At 52.5% G+C, this 16052-nt stretch overlaps 1 protein-coding gene across 1 annotated transcript; it reads left to right on the top strand.

The window, feature by feature from the left end:
• The first annotated feature begins 3485 nt into the window (after nucleotides 1-3485).
• LOC130855703 (UL16-binding protein 3-like) lies at nucleotides 3486-10539 on the top strand. The gene is made up of 5 exons (XM_057739630.1): nucleotides 3486-3606; nucleotides 7272-7535; nucleotides 7772-8047; nucleotides 8695-8839; nucleotides 10132-10539. The coding sequence occupies exons 1-5, from the start codon at nucleotides 3519-3521 to the stop codon at nucleotides 10181-10183; spliced, it is 825 nt and encodes a 274-aa protein (XP_057595613.1). The 5' UTR covers nucleotides 3486-3518; the 3' UTR covers nucleotides 10184-10539.
• Nucleotides 10540-16052: the final 5513 nt, after the last annotated feature.

Below are 16052 nucleotides of genomic sequence, written 5' to 3'. Positions count from 1 at the left end.
ATGAGAGAATCTATGGATACACCGGTTGAAAAAGGTTTTAAAACCTTCCCCCACCTCCACGAGACTAGAGGGCAGCCTAGTACAACACAAAATCACTGGACAGAGATGGCAATGAGCACAGCCTTCCAGCTCCCTCCCTCAAATGAGCCCTGAGAAACTGCAGAAACAAGAAAGAGACAGAGGAGCAGCAGCCTCAGCAGCAATCCTGGAGGACCAAGGAGCTTTACCGCTGAAGTACTGAAGGAAAAGAGCTCTGGGCCTAGACTTTTATATCCAGACAAATTTTCATTTAAATGGGAGGGTGTGTCTATTAGTTTTCTATTTCCACCATAACACATCATCACAAACTCAACTACTTAAATCAACACACTTATTTTCACACACTACTTATCTGTAGGACAGAAGCCTGAGTTGGTTCCCTTAGTTTCTCTGCTCGGGTTCTTACAAGGCTGAAATCAAAGTGTGGAGGAGCTGGGCTCTTGGCCAGAGGCCCTGGGAGACCTCAGCTTCCCACATCATGCAGATCATGGATAGAATCCAGTTCCTTAGAGTTTAGGGACTGGGAATGCATTAAGACCCAGGACTGGGATGGTGGTGTACCCCCACCTATGGGTTCAAGAACCTTCTCCAATGGTGGTTCCCCATTCCCACTAATTCCCCTCCGTGGGCTCTTCCCCCTTGGTAAATTCTCCAGGGCTGGTTGCCACCCTTCAGTTAAGGCCAAGGCCATATCAGAGAAAACTGTCAAAAAAAAGTAACGTGTGGAGGAGGGGAGGGGGAGGGGGGAGAAGAGGGAAAGAGGGCGTGGCAGGAAATGCTGCAGGCCTCCAGCCCCCAGCCTGCCCCTTGGAAAGTGGGAGCCCCTGAGCCACGCGAGGGAGGACAAGGCAGTCCCACCCTGCAGTTCCCAGAAACACCCTGAATAGCACACACACCTCCTGATCCCTAAATCTGATCTGCTTAAACAACCCCTTCGACAGCACTGCTTCTGCCCTTGAACTTTACCAGCGGAAAACCACAGGTGCAGCCCCAGCATTCCCTTCCCCAAACGCTGGCATCTTATCCCCTTGCCTGAGGACACATTCCAGTAAAGCCCACCGTTCCTAAAGTAGGAGGGATGGGAAGCACAGTTTCCCAAAGTATCACACAGGGAATGAGGGTGAGGAAGGGCACCCCCACTTCAACCTTTTGATCCCAGACCCGTATATTCATCTGCTGGGGACTCAAACATCATAACGGTTATTGATTTAGGCAGGACTCTGCAGACTTCTCCTGTAAACAGAAGATAATGAATATGTTCACCTTTGCAGGCCCTTTGGTACCAGTCTTTGTACCCACCTCCACTTCTGTGGACCCAAAGACAACATGCAAATGGGGGGTGGGGGGGAGCAGATGTGCCACTGTACAGGCTTAGGGTATATAGTGTCCCAGATGTGGGTGCCACACCGCCAGTGAACCTCCTGAGCAGTTCCTCAGCCTGGCTTTGAAGAGCCCTACCCTAGCTGTGGCTTCTGGGTGAAGCGAATGTTCTAAGAGCTTGGATGTGCTGTAGAGTGTCTTCCTGGTCGAAGGTGCCAGGAGAGACAGTTCATGACCAAAGGTGTGACCAGAGGGAGAGTAGTGGTCCAACATTTCTGGTGTGGGGTCTGGACCACACGCTGGTACAGCTTATTTTTTCCCTGTGATCCTGCTCATGGCATTTGGAGGGAATCATTTCTGTCTTATGACCGCTGAGTCCATCTGACCTAATGAGTAGTGGGCTGAGAAGCCCAGATAGCGATGGGCACCTCTGGGTTTCAAGGTCACTTGATATCCTATGATCAGAGGCCTCATCCCTACCAGGCCCCAGGACCACGCCAGAAGCCACTTTTAAATGGTGTGGGTTTCCCCACTGCAAGTGGTGTGGCTGTGCCCACTACGTGTGTTGTGGGCATCCAAGCAGAAATGCCATATACTGCACGGAGCACCTTTCTGACTGCAGACACCTCTAATGTCATAGGTTCTGCTGGGGCATCTGCCCAGGAAGCAGATCTAGCCACACTCATCATTCACCATCTGTCTGTGACTGCTTTTGTGCTAGGACAGCAGTTGCAACAGAGACCTATGGTCTGCAAACCCTGAAATATTTCATGTGTACCATTCCAGAAAACCTATGAGCCACACTGGCAATTAAATGGAGATGGGATAGGGACCCCACCTCTGCAGCCTCAGAGAGGTTGTAGCTTGGTACTTGTCTCTGTCATTTCCTCCAGGATATGATATTGTTTTACACGTATGGTTGGAGGATGGGGAGGCAGTGTCAGAAGCTTGAACTTGCAAATCCCTACTATAGTAGCCCTCACCTCACAGTCATTTACTAACTACAAAGATTTTACATTCATGTTGCAAATCCAACGCATATGAAATGAGCACTGTGTGGATCTGTGGACCCAGTGACAGAACCCGGGAGAGATGCCTATTCATTACCTAGCCCCTCAAACAACACTTTAATTACAGGGGGGCCATGATGATGCTTCAAATCCTGGACATGACATCAGTCGCACACTAGGCCCATGTGAATGTGAGGGTAGCTTCTGCTTCCCAGTGTGCACTTAACAGAGTCCACAGCCCTGAGGCTTCCAAAGATGGGGAAAGCCAGAAGGAACCTGGCGCACTTCCCCCTCCCCTCCCCCACGCCTCCCCTCCCCCTGTGGATTCTGGGTCTGAGAACCTGCAGTTAGGGTTATGAGACCAAGGTGAGGTGGAAGAAAACTTTCCACAAAAGCTGCAAGTGTCCTTTGCAGAACAAGAAGTCTTAGGAGGCCTCCAGGTGGCGCTTAGAGCAGCTCTGGACCCGGGGCTCCCCGCGAAACTTGCAAATAGACATTCGGGCCTCAATCCCTCAAAGTTTTTCTAATGAGCAGTTACTTTCGTTCACAAAAGGTCTTGGGCTCCCCTGGGACAGAAATTACTAGAAAAAATATCGTTGATGACACTACAGGTAACGACTGTCTTCAGCCCCTTTCATGAGGCCGGCAGAATTCTCGGGGGGGAAAGAAAATCCTGAGTCTTTTAAGAGAAGCAGCAATGACTGAGAATGGAGAGTAGGACAGCTAAGGGGCCAGAAGGGTGGAAAAGAGAGGCGGACGGGCAGGAGGGGACCGCCGCCCAGGAAACAGCCCGAGGTGACGGCCCGTGGGTGGGGCGACCCGGGCCGTGCTGCCCAGAGGAATATACGCAGGCACGGCGGGGCTGTGGGGCGGCGGGGCGGCGGGGCGCGGCGCGGGGGCGGGCGCGGCGCGGGGCGGGCGCGGCGCGGGGCGGGCGCGGGGCGGGCGCGGGGGCGGGCGCGGGGGCGGGCGCGGGGGCGGGCGCGGGGGCGGGCGCGGGCGCGGGGCGGGCGCGGGCGCGGGCGCGGGGCGGGGCGGGGCGGGGCGGGCGCGGCGGCTGGGGCCGGCGCGACGCGGCGCGGCCGGCGGATCGGCGTGTGTGCTCCCTGGGCCTCGCAGGGTTGCGTCGCCCGCGGACTTCAGGAGGCGATGGCGCTGAGCGCTGGCTCCCGGGCCGGACTTGCTCTCCTGGGTCTGGTCTGTCTTTCGTCTCTCTGCTTCTGCACGGCGCGCGGCGGTGAGTTCGGGGATGAACCTCGGTGCCTTAGGATCGGAAGAGGGATGGCCATGTCCGCAGGGGTTCGCGAAAACTCTCGGAGTGTGGCGCCGCCGCCCCCTCGTTTTAAGCCTCCGTGGGCTCCTTTCTTCCTCGGCGGTCCGCCCCCGCCGCGGGCTGGAGGATGGGAGGTGAGGAAGGGAGAAGTGGGAGACAGGGCACTGAAGAAAATGGGTCTGGGTGCAGTCTGTCCCGTTGCGGGGGCGGGGGGAGAGGGTAGGAGCCTCGGTGGAGTCTGTCCCTGGAAGGCCCTTTAGGGTCCTGCGTGGTTACAACGTTATTTATTACCCTTCCCTCCACCATCCGAAGAAGCCCAGGGCCTCAAACACCTTCCCATCTGTGAAGAGATTCTGAACATTCCCCCTATCAACTGCCATCTTATCCCCTTGCCTGAGGACACACCCAGCAAAGCCTCCCAACCTGGCCCACAGGACCTAAAGTAGGAGGACAGGAGCACAGTTTGCCAAAGTGTGACACAGGGCATGAGGGTGAGTAAGGGCACCCCCACTTCTCCCCTTTGGTCCCACATCCATGTTCTCTACAGACTGTGGAGACAGGGCCCTATAATAGCTATTAATTAAGACAGGAAGGACAAATATTGTATGCTAACTCACATATACGGAATCTAAAAATGGTACTGAGGAACTCAGTGACAAGAACAAGGACGCAGATACAGAGAATGGACTGGAGAACTCGAGGTATGGGAGGGGGCGGGGCTGTGAAGGGGAAGCTGAGACGAAGCAAGAGAGTAGCACAGACATATATATACTACCAACTGTAAAATAGATAGTCAGTGGGAAGTTGTTGTATAACAAAGGGAGTCCAACTCGAGGATGGAAGATGCCTTAGAGGACTGGGGCGGGGAGGGTGGGGGGACTCGAGATGGGGGGAGTCAAGGAAGGGAGGAAATACGGAGATATGTGTATAAAAACAGATGATTGAACTTGGTGTACCCCCAAAAAAATAAAAAAAATAAAAAAATTAAGACAGGAGTTGGCAAACTTTTTCTACAGAAGACAGTAAATCTGTTTGTCTCTACAGGCCATTTGGTATCTGTCTCTGGCACTAGGGGCCCCCACCTTTGTGGTGCAGCAGGAGTCAAGGACAGCATATAAACCAACGGGGAACCCTATTGGGCCACTGTCCTAGGCTTCTGATCCCAGCAAGGGGTGACCCATCCCCTAGGGAATCAGCCTGGGGGTGGGGGGGCCTCGGCTGCCTGTTTAAGAGCAGAAACGTGCCATGTGCTGCCTTGTGGCTTCTGGGTGGTGTGAGTGTGAGGGGAGTGTGGGGCCTGCAGTTAGGGGCTAATGCTCCCCCTCCTTTGCTGTATACTGGCTTCCTTGGTCCAGGGTCCAGTGCTATAGGGGACACTGCATGAAGCCACAAGTGTGAGCAGAGGAGAGTGGCGGTACAACAATTGTGGTGTCAGATCTAGGCCACCTGCTGGGGCATCTTGTTTGTTCCCTGTGGCCCTGCTTGTGCCAAACCAGATAATCATGCCTATGGTGTGACAGCTGGCCTGTGTGACCGAATGATCAGTGAGTTGATGAGCCCAGCTCAAGATAGGCAGCTCTGGTGTTCCATGACTAGAGGCCTGATCCCTACCAGGCCCCAAACCATACCTGGAGCCACCTTTAAATGGTGCGGGTTTCCCCACTACAAGTGGCAAGGCCTTGCTTCAGGACACAAGGGGTCTGTGTTGTGGACATCCAAGTAGAAATGCCATATACTGCACGGAGTACCTTTCTGACCACAGACACCTCTAATGTCACAGGTTCTGCTGGAACATCTGCCCAAGAAGCAGGTCCAGCCACACTCATCATTCACCAATTGTCTGTGACTGCTTTTGTGCTAGGACAGCCGTTGCACCAGGGACCTATGGTCTGCAAATCCTGCACTATTTCCTATGTACTATTCCAGAAAATCTATGAGCCACACTGATAATTAAATGGAAAGCCAATAGGGACTCCACCCCTGCAGCCTCAGAGAGGTTGAAGGTTGATACTCGTCTCTGTCATTTCCTCCGGGATATTATATTGTTTAGACATACTGTTTGGGGGAATGAGGAGGCAGTGTCAGAAGTCTGGACTTGGAAATCACTATGATGGTAGCCCTCACCCCAGGGTACTTTACTAACTACAATGATTTTCCATTCATGTTGTAAATCCAGCACATGTGAAATGAGCACTGTGTGGATCTGCGCACCCAGAACACCCCTGTAAACAGAACCTGGGAGAGATGTCTATTCATTACCTGGCCCTCACGCATCACTTCAGTAACAGGGGGGCCATGAAGATGCTTCAGGTCCCTGGGCACGATGTCAGTCACACTCTGGGTCCACATGAGTGTGAGGGTAGCCTCTGCTTCCCAGTGTGCACGTCCCTGAGTCCATGGCCATGTGGCTTCCAAAGATGGGGAAGGCAAGAAGGGCTTGTGCACCTGCTTTGCTAATGAAAGGGCCTTCCTCATTGGATCCTGGCATTTCTCTGTCTCTGGTAATGGATTCTGAGTATGAGAAGTGGCTCAGATCCAGAAACTGGGCAGAGGATCTGGACATTTTGTTGGGATGGCTGCTTTCAGCCTCCTGATCATCCAGCCTTCTGTTTGTCTCTGTTTTACGTCTTTCAGTGGTGCAGTTTGTATCCAGGTTGCCTGTCCGTCTGTTTGCCTCTAGGATCGCCCTCTGCTATTAGCCTGCATCGTACTCTCTGCAGCGAGGCCCTGGCTGGCACTGGGACTCTCTCATCACTCTGACCATTGCACCTGCTTTGCTCCTGACATAGAGCACCCCCACCTGGCATCTGCTGTTTCCACATTTTCCGTCCCTAGTACTGCTGGAAGTCCATTGGGAGCACCATCTCCTGCTACCACTCCTGCCCTTCAGCCAAGTCATCCTTGAGCTGTTGGAGATGCTTCTCATCCACGCGTTCCTCATGGGCTCCATAGAGTCCTTCAGGCTCTCCCCCGGAGCGGGGGCACTGGACACTCTTCTGCCCTTTCCCACCAAGTCTGCCCTGGCAGCTTCACGTCTCTGAGCCTTCTGATCCCCTGCTCTACCACCTGCCTCGGAAGTTCTGGATTTTCTCTCTCGAGCAACGTGGGCCAGGCCTTTCTCCAAGCTTCCAAGACCCTTCCCAGTAACAGATTAGCAGCATCTCCCGGGCCTTGCTAACTCCTGTGACCCGTAATCGTAAAGCCTCCTCCTCCAGCTTTGGGTTCTGTGCTCATCTGCGCCCACTGTGATCCCGTTTCCTCAGGAGCAGCCCCCACACGCTCTCCATCTCCCCACTTGACCGTGGACTAGATCCCGACAATCCTCTGCCCGTAGGCTTTACCTCCATAGCCGCCTGGCACGCGTCTGGAAGGGTTATGTGCTGACTGGTGTGGGTTCTGACCTGGTGGACAAGGGGACATATCCTGGATGTGTGATTTCTGCCAGCTGGGGGCCTCCTCCTCCTCCTCAAGCAAGAGAGGGGCACTGGCTGTAGCTGGTGAGGGGAGGGCCAGGCGGGGTGGTTGTATCTCTGCCAGCCCAGCCCTGCAGATTCACTTTGCTGTCACATAACTGGGGAAAGCGGTCCTTTTCTCCTAACCCAGCCCTCACCTGTGTTTTCCCTTCACAGACGGTCACTCTCTTTCCTATAACGTAACCATCACTCCTAAGCCGAGAGCTGGTGATTCATGGTGTGAGATTCAAGGCCATGTGGACGGAAATGTTTTCCTTTCCTATAACCGTGGTGGCTCTAAGGTCCAATCAGTGAGTCCTCTGGCAGAGATGGTGAAAGCCACAAATGCCTGGGGAACACAGGCCGAGACACTCAGAGACATCGGGGACTTGCTCAAGGAGCAGCTGCCTGACGTTACACCGGAGAACCACACGGCCAGGGGTGAGTTACAAAGTCCAAGAGCAGGAGGAGCAGGTTGGGGGCTTCGCTGCGCTCATCCTTTTCAGATTAAAAAATAAAATAACTGGAAATGGTCCTTCCCAAGTAGCCCAGCGGAAAGAGCAGCCATAGGAGGAGGGAACTGGGCCAGAGTAGCTGGGCCCCGGGGAGGTGGCCCCAGGTGGGGACAAAGAAGTTGTCAAGCCCAGAGGCTGAGCTCTTTCCCACGGTGGGGGCAGACCCTCTCACCCTGCAGGTCACAGTAACCTGTCAGTGTGAAGACAGTGGACGCACCAGTGGATCCTGGCAGTTTGGCTTCAATGGACAGATGTGCCTCCACTTTGATTCGGAGGATGGACACTGGACAGTGGTTCATCCTGCAGGCAGACGGATGAAAGAGAAGTGGGAGAATGACAGAGCTGTGACCAGCTTCTTCAAGAGGGTCTCCATGGGCGACTGTAGGGCGTGGCTTCAGGATTTCCTGGTGCACTGGCAGAAAATGTTAAAGACAACAGGTGAGTGCGAAGAGGAGGTGATAATCGTCTCAAGATGACATTCACCTACCTCCCTGTGTGAGTGTGTGTGTGTGTGTGTGTGTGTGTGTTTGGGAAAGTGATCCATCCGAGGTGAGTTCTTCTTAGAAGAACAATGGCCCCCGGCATGTTCGACCATCCTCCCTTCCTCTTCCCACCTCCTTTCATCTCTTCCTCACAGCACAGGCCTCGGGACCATTTAACATGGATTCTTGCTGACACCAAACATGAGGGCATCATTCCAATTTCAGAAACTTGTTTCTTGCTGTTCCCTCTTTCAATAAACTTTTTCAAAAATCTCACACATTCTATTTCTAGAAATCTGTCAGTTCCACCTCAACTGTCAGCTCCTGAGAGGACTCCTCTGTTCCCATCCTCCTGTGTCACCTCCTCTTCTGTCGCAGCAGGACTGAGGGGCTCTCCTGGAACCCTCGCTCCCCCATTAGCTGTCTGAGCCCCGTGGGGCCTGGGCTCCTCCCTTCCCCCATCTCGCCCAGGACCTGTCACGGGGCTGCCACATGCTGGGTTGGAACTGTCTGCAGAGTAGGGGTACCTGGGCAGGGAGGCTGAGGAGGCGTCTCCTCAGTGTGGGGTCTGGACAAGGGCTTCCACTCTTGCTTTCCCTGCAGCATCACCCACCACGGCCCCCCCAGCAGCCCCGTCCAGGGCCACAGCTCTCAAGCCCATCGCCTGGATCATCACCTGGATCCTCCCCATGGTCCTCACCTACTTCATCATCACTGGCATCCTCAGCTGGGTCCTTTACAGGAACAGGTACTGTGGGCAGAATTCAGAGGCAAGTTAGGGGCACGTGGCCTGGTGTGAGGCCAGTGAAAGGTGAATCCCAGTCCAATCCCTGCCCCTCCTGGAACCTCCTCATCCTGGAAATGAAGGCAGGTGAATAAGACCTCACATCGCTTGAGAGCCACACCTCAGACAAGCTGAGGCCTGAGTGCTGACAGCTCCTCACTGTCAGGTGACAGTGGGAAAGGGGAGGAGACCCACGAAGGCGTAGGGCCCGTGGATGCTAAAGGGGTTTAGCAAAGTCTGCCTGGCTCAGCACAGACACCTGTTTGGCAGGGCCCAGGGGTAGGTGGTGAGGGGACAGCGGGCACACAGGGCAGGGGCAGGACTGCCATTGGGTGAGAGCAGCATGGCGGCTCCACGTGCTGTGTCGGGGGGAGGGGACACATCCGGGGGCTAAGAGGAGAGGCGCCGGGCTCTCCTCCCAGGAGGGAACGGGTGGGAAGGCCTTCGCAGACCCAACTCCAAAGGCCTGTTCTCACAGGAAGTGGCTTGGGTCACAGCAGGCAAGACACAGGGCAACAGTAGAGACTGTGCAGGACGGGATTAGGAGGGGCCCGTGCTCCATGGAGCAGCAGGAATTCCCGCTCAGCCTGCTGCTTGCACGTGGCCCCAGCCTCCTGCAGACCCCAGAGCCCCAGCCACTGCGGCAGCCCCTGCCTTGAGCAGAGGTGACTGGGGAGATGGGTGGGCCTGAGCTGGGGTGGACGCCCCCAGCTGGGCTGGACCAGGAAGAGATGGGTGGGGCAGGGACCCTCATCCTGAGAGCTGTGTGTGCTGCTGGCTGAGAGGCCTGGCGAGGAGGGGAAGGAGGAGGTTTGCCTGCAGCCCTCCCAGGGCCCTCAGGATGCAAAGCCCCTCTTCCATCAGAACTGCCACCAGGTGCTATAGGCCCTCCCTGGGGGAGGATCAGGAGCTGAGTAAAGGGAGCACGTTGATTCCTTACTGGCTTCAGTCTTGAGCCTAAGTGGGTGGTAGCAGGGCCTGGGGATGACTATGATGCAGGAAAGGAAGGAGGAGGGGAGAACATGCTGCTGGACCTGGGGTGGGGGTGGAGGACACACAGGCCCCTCAGTGAGGGCGGGGCTGGAGGAGGGAGAGACTGGGGAGGGGCAGCAGCACCAAATGGACAGGTTTCCCTCAGCCACGTGGACCAACCGCGGTTTCTTTTCTGAAGGCTGGCGGTGCTCCCGTGAAGCCCCTGACAGGTGCCCTGTCTGCCTTTAACTTGACTGCCTTTGATCCACTGCTGTTCTCTTTAGACCCCAGGACATCAGACCCAGGAATCCCCAGTCTGCCGTCCCATCCCGATGACACAGTAGAAGCACCACATCGTGGCCTTTATCACATTTGGTGAACATCCTACTCAGGGTTTTTTTTTAAATCGTATTTTGCCACTTTCTGTTGGTGCTGAGTGATGGAATCCCTGCACTGAAATATTCAACTGCTTGAACAAGAAGTCACCAGAAACAGGACATTTTCCATTTTCTTCTAGTTTGTGAACAATCAGACTCTTCTCTGCATCGTGACCTCGTTCTTGCACATGATGATATTGCAAGGAAGATATCTTCTATTATTGGACCTCAGGGATTCTTTCTGTGTCCAGAGAAACAACCTCAGTGTGTTATCAACAGACCAAAATTTTATTTATTACTCTTTCCCTTTGTAGTTTATCACCTAAACAGATATTTAAATCAATATCTCTACATTGCAAAATACTTAATTACCTCAGATTTCTGTTTTATAATCCAGGAGAGAATTCATGGCATTTCACCATCCTCCATGTCATGGGATTACATATGTCTGCGGATTCTGCTACATTTCTTGTGGAAACAGAGAATTTAAGGCTCGCTCTTAAGTTAACATGCAGTCCAGCTGTGTGTCTCAAACCTTATCCTGATACCCTGGATGCAAACTAATATTCTGGAACTTAAGCAATGAGATCATTTCTGATTTCACCCAGACCCGCACCCTCAGCAGTGACTGAGAAGTCAGTCTTCACAGCACAAAGACGTCTACTTCAAAAAGTTAGTATATTTCCTCACAGGCAGAGGATAATATTCAGAATAGATAATGAACTCCTACAAATAAATAAGTTAAATTCTCCTAAGTTTTGGGCAAATGCTTGAGCATTTGATTCACACGATGAATAAGGCTGTGAGAGATTGAACATATCCCAAATAACCAACATGACAAAAAAGAATGATGGGATGCCCTTCTACACGCATATAATTGACAGCATTTTAAATCTGGATCAAGTGGTACGGGAAACGCAATAACAGGAGTTCTATTACATTGTTTGTAGGAGTAAAATTGAGTCAGGTCTTGAGGTGTATATTTCATCATATCCCAACAGTAGCTCATGTGTTCACCCCACTACACAGTGATGCCAGTAAGTTCCAGGCTGGAAAACGTGGACCAAAAAGTATGTAGATACAGGCAGACCTTGGAGATACTGCTGTCTGGATTACAGATCCAGGCAGGAAAGTGAACATCACAATAAAGGGAATCCACAACTTTTTTGGGTTCCCAGTGCATGTGAAGGTATGTTCACACTGCTCTGTAGACCTAACTGTGCAACAACATTATGTCTAAATGCCCGAGCTTCTCCCTTAATTAAACATACTTTCTTCCTAAAAAATGCTGACTGTCATCCGTGTCTTTTGTGAGTCCTGATCTTTTTGCTGCTGGAGGGTCTTGCCTCCATGTCCATGGCTGCTGACTGAGGAGGGTGGCGGTTGCTGCAGGTTGGGGTGGCAATTTCTGAAAATAAGACAGCAAGGGAGTTTGCCACATTAATTGACTCTTCCTCTGATGAACAACTTTTACCGTAGCGTGCAGTGTTCTTTGATAGCATTTTACCCACAGTGGAGCTTTTCAGAATTGGGTTTAATCCTCTCAAACCCTCTTGCTGCCTTTTCAACTAAGTTTATGTAATAGTTTCAATCCTTTGTCATTTCAACGATCTTCACAGATCTTCACCAGGAGTAGATTCCGCCACCAGTGGGCATCTCAAGAAACCACTCTCTCTGCTCATCCATAAGAAGCAACTCCTCATGCATTAAACTTTGATCCTGAGATTGCAGCAGTGCAGTCACCTCTTCAGGCTCCATTTCTTTTTTATTTTTTATTTTTTTAATTAATTCCACTTTCTACTTCTTTTTCTTTCTTTCCTTCTCTTTTTTTGGCTGCACAGTATGTGGGATCATATTTCCCTGACCAGGCATTGAAGCCTCATCCCCTGAATTGGAAGTAGAGTCTTAACAACTGGACTGCCAGGGACCTCGCCCCATTTCTAATTTTAGCTCTCTGACTATCTTCACCACATCTGCGCTTACTTCCTCCACTGAAATCTCCAGCTCCTCAAAGTCACTCATAAGGGTTGGAAAAAACTTCTTCCAAACTCATGTTAATGTTGATATTTTAATCTCTTCCCATGAATCACAAATGTTTCCCATGGAATCCGTAATTGGGAATCCAGTCCAGGAGGTTTTCGATTGACTTTGCCTAGATCCATCAGAGGCATCCCTCTCTGTGGCAGCTATAGCCTTACAGAATGTATTTCCTCAATCATAAAACTTGTAAGTCCGTGGGCTGCAGAATGGATGTTGTGTTAACAGGCATGAAAACAGCAGGAATCTCATTGTACTTCTCCATCAGAGCTCTTGGATGGCCAGGGTACATTGTCAATGAGCAGTAATATTTTGAGAGGAATCCTTTTTTCTAAGCAGTAGGTCTCAACAGTGAACTTAAACTATTTGGTAGTCAATATTGTAAACAGATGTGCTGTCATCCCGGCTTTATTGTTCTGTTTGTAGAGCACATGCAGAACAGATTTAGCATACTGTTAAGATCTCTAGGATTTTTTCCAAGTGGTAAATGAGCCTTGGCTTCAACTTCGAGTCACCTGCTGCATTAGCCCCTAACAAGAGAGTCAGCATGTCCTTTGAAGCTTTGAGGCCAGGTATTGACTTCTCCTCTTCAGCTATGAAAGTCCTCAAGGGCATCTTCTTCCAATACAAGGCTTTTTTGTCTACATTGAAAACTTGTTATTTGTTGTATCCTCCTTCATTGATTATCTGAGCTAGATCTTCTGGGTAAGTTGCTGCAGCTTCTCCAGCAGCAGTTGCTACTTCACATTGCATTTTGATGTTTTGAAGTTGACTTATTTACTTAAACCTCATGAACCAACCTCTGCCAGCTTCACACTTTTCCTCTGCAGTTTCCTCACCTCTCTCAGCCTTCACAGAATTGAAGAGAGTTAGGACCTTGCTCTACATTCGGCTTTGCCTAAAGGGAACGTGATGGCTGGTTTCATTTTTGTATTCAGACTTTCTCTGTATTAGTAAGAAGGCTGTTTGCTTTCTTATCATTTGCATGTTCACTGGCGCAGCACTTGTGTTTTCCTTTAAGAGCTTTTCCTTGACTAACTATTTGGCACAAGAGGCCTAGCTTCTGGCCTGTCTTGGCTTTTGACGTGCGTTCCTCAAAAGCTTCACCATTTCTAGCTTTGGGTTTAAAGTGAGACAGGTGATTCTTCCTTTCACTTGGACACATAGAGGCCATTGTAGGGTTATTAATTGGCCTAATTTCAATATTGTAGTGTTTCAGGGACTCGGCAGCCAGAGAGGGAGGAGAGAGAAGGGCAGGTTAGTGGAGCAGTCAGAAGACACACAACATATGTCACTGAAACTTGCCATTTTATGTGGGCACAGTTCCTGGTGCCCTGAAACAATTACAGTAGTAACCTCAAAGATCATTGATATCAGAAAGGCAAGATCAAGATGGCGAAGTAGGAAGACCCTGAGCGCCCTCCTCCCATGAACACACCAAAACTACAACTACACACAGAACAATTCTCCCTCTCTAAGAAAATGTCCTGAAACCAGCAGAACATCCCCTCTGCAACCAAGGATATAGAGACAGGACCACACTGAGAAGGGTAGAAGGGGAAGAGAAGGGATCTAGTCAGGACCCACACCCCTGGCCAGCTACCCAGAAGAGGACCTGGGAAATCCTGCCTAAGGAACAAGAGATCAAGCCCCACATTGGGTGCCCCAGCCCAAGAGTCCCACACTGGGAAGAGGAGTCCCCTCTCCTCAGTTTTGGAAACCAGCAGAGTTTTATGCTCTGCAGCATGGGAGGGCTGAAGGAGACCCAGACTCTGCTTCCACAGGGCAAGTGGACAGACTCGCCTGCTCCCTGTCCCAGCCGAGAGGCAGCCCTGCTGCTCTAGCCTACTTCCAGCCACCCCCGCAGGCCCGCAGGCAAACTGGACAGTTGTGCCAGCAGCTCTGACCCAGGCCCACTCCAAGAGGATCAAGGCTCCGCTCTGCCCCCTCCCCACAACCCCCTACCCCTGCCGCCCCTTCAATGCCAAGGGACTCACCCAGGCTCGAAACCCCCTACTCCACCTACACAACCCCTCCCCTGATGTAGAAACCTAGGCGGCATAGGATCTGGAGCCCAGGGCTGGAAGAAACGGAGACACAGAGACTCCGTCCTTAAAGGTCACGTGCATTCTCCCTATCCCAGCGCGTGACAGAAAAGTGCCAGGTGCTCTGGTTGACTTTAGGAGACATCGGCAAACGGGGGCCAGAGGCCCAGAGCAACACTGCGCTCCTGAGCAAAGGGGGGGGGGAGGGGGATGGTGAGCAGTGGTGTCAGCGCTGACCCCTCCCCACTGCCCCGTCGGTAGGCTGAGACCCTCCTCTCGAGGACGCTGAGCGCCTGGCCTCTCATGGATAAAAACAGCCTGGCATGTGCTGGGATGCCTGGAACATGGCCAGGCTCACATCCGCTCCCGCTCCGCTTTCTGCCTGGGGCTCACCCTGCTGCCCTGGGAGCTGTCGCCAGAGCCCCAGGGGAGCAGGAAACCTTGTGACTTAACTGATAAAAAGAAGAGAAGGTTCTCACCGGATTCACTAGAGCCTCTGTGCGGGAGGGACCTGTGCTGGGAGGCTGGTTGGAGGACCAGAGACCCCAGCAGGTGGGCAGGACTCAGGGTTGGGTGGGACAAGAGCTTGGTGGGGCCAGGAGGTCTGTGTAGGGAGAGACTCCCATGCATAGGGCTGGGGGCAGGAGCCTGGGTTGAATCCCCGGGAGGAGGTGACCTGGGAGGTCGGGTAGGCTCAGCCCACAGGGCTGGGTTCAGGAAGGGACTGGGACAACAGGAGGAAGCCAGAGGCTGCCATCAGAGCCGGGCCAGGACAGCCCGGTCGGGGGAGCATGGGCCTCCAGGCTCACCCCATGCCTGCCCCCGCCCCCGGCCCCACACCAGACCCCTGGGTGGGGGTGGAATCAGCACCCAAGCAATTTCACGCATGCGGACTCTAGATCATACGTCCAGAAATAGGAATCGCATATCTGGAGGCCATTCTGGCTGACTTGTCTGTGCTGGTTTCTTCATGTTCCCATGCCTCATTTCCACAATTGTAAATGGGAAACCCTACCTCAGGGAATGACTACAGGTTAAATGAGGAGATCCTGCAGGTCACCCCGAGCTGAGGACTCACACCTCCCATACCAGGTGCTTGTGCTGCTTCCAGGAAGTCACGGCCAGGGTCACTGGGGATGAGAGACGAAACAAGCACTGCAGACCCAGTACTGTCACTTTACGTGCCTTTGAATGTGTGGAAATAAAACCAAAGACAAGGACCCACTGAACAGGGGCTTTCTCAGACTCCACAGGCAGTTTCACTCTTCATTTCCAGATGAGCCCGACATGACTTAAATGCTGGCTGGATGCTTGTTGAATGACTCCATGAATGAGACAAATGTAAGAACCAAAGGGCCAGGAGGCTCCGCACCATCTGTGAACGCCTTAAGCCAGGTGCCCACCGCGGCCTGTTAGGAACTGGGTCACAGCAGGAGGTGAGCGGCGGGTGAGTGAGCAAAGCTTGATATGTGCTCCGCATCGCTACCGTTACCGCCTGAATCATCCCCCTCCACCCATGGAAAAATTGTCTTCCAAGAAAACCGGTCCCTGGTGCCCAAAAGGTTGGGGACTGCTGCCTTAAGTGGAGGTGACCATGAGAGGCCTCCAGGTGGCGCTGCTTCACCTGAATCCTGTCTCCAGGCAAAACTTAGAAATAAATTCTGGCCTCAACACCACCAAACTGTACCAATGAGCAGTTACTTTGGTTCACAGAAGGTCCTGGGCTCCACTAGGATAGAGACTAGT

This window comes from Hippopotamus amphibius, chromosome 6 (assembly GCF_030028045.1).
Source record: "Hippopotamus amphibius kiboko isolate mHipAmp2 chromosome 6, mHipAmp2.hap2, whole genome shotgun sequence".
NCBI lineage: Eukaryota > Metazoa > Chordata > Mammalia > Artiodactyla > Hippopotamidae > Hippopotamus > Hippopotamus amphibius.
Note: the sequence above shows the minus strand (reverse complement) of the source record. Positions and strands in the feature narration are given on the sequence as shown.

Bases quoted from the DNA above. Each gene is read 5' to 3' on its own strand.
- LOC130855703 (XM_057739630.1), top strand. From the start codon at position 3,519: ATGGCGCTGAGCGCTGGCTCCCGGGCCGGACTTGCTCTCCTGGGTCTG. The intron at 8,048-8,694 runs GTGAGTGCGAAG...CTTTCCCTGCAG, and splicing joins GAAAATGTTAAAGACAACAG to CATCACCCACCACGGCCCCC. The intron at 8,840-10,131 runs GTACTGTGGGCA...TGTTCTCTTTAG, and splicing joins TGGGTCCTTTACAGGAACAG to ACCCCAGGACATCAGACCCA.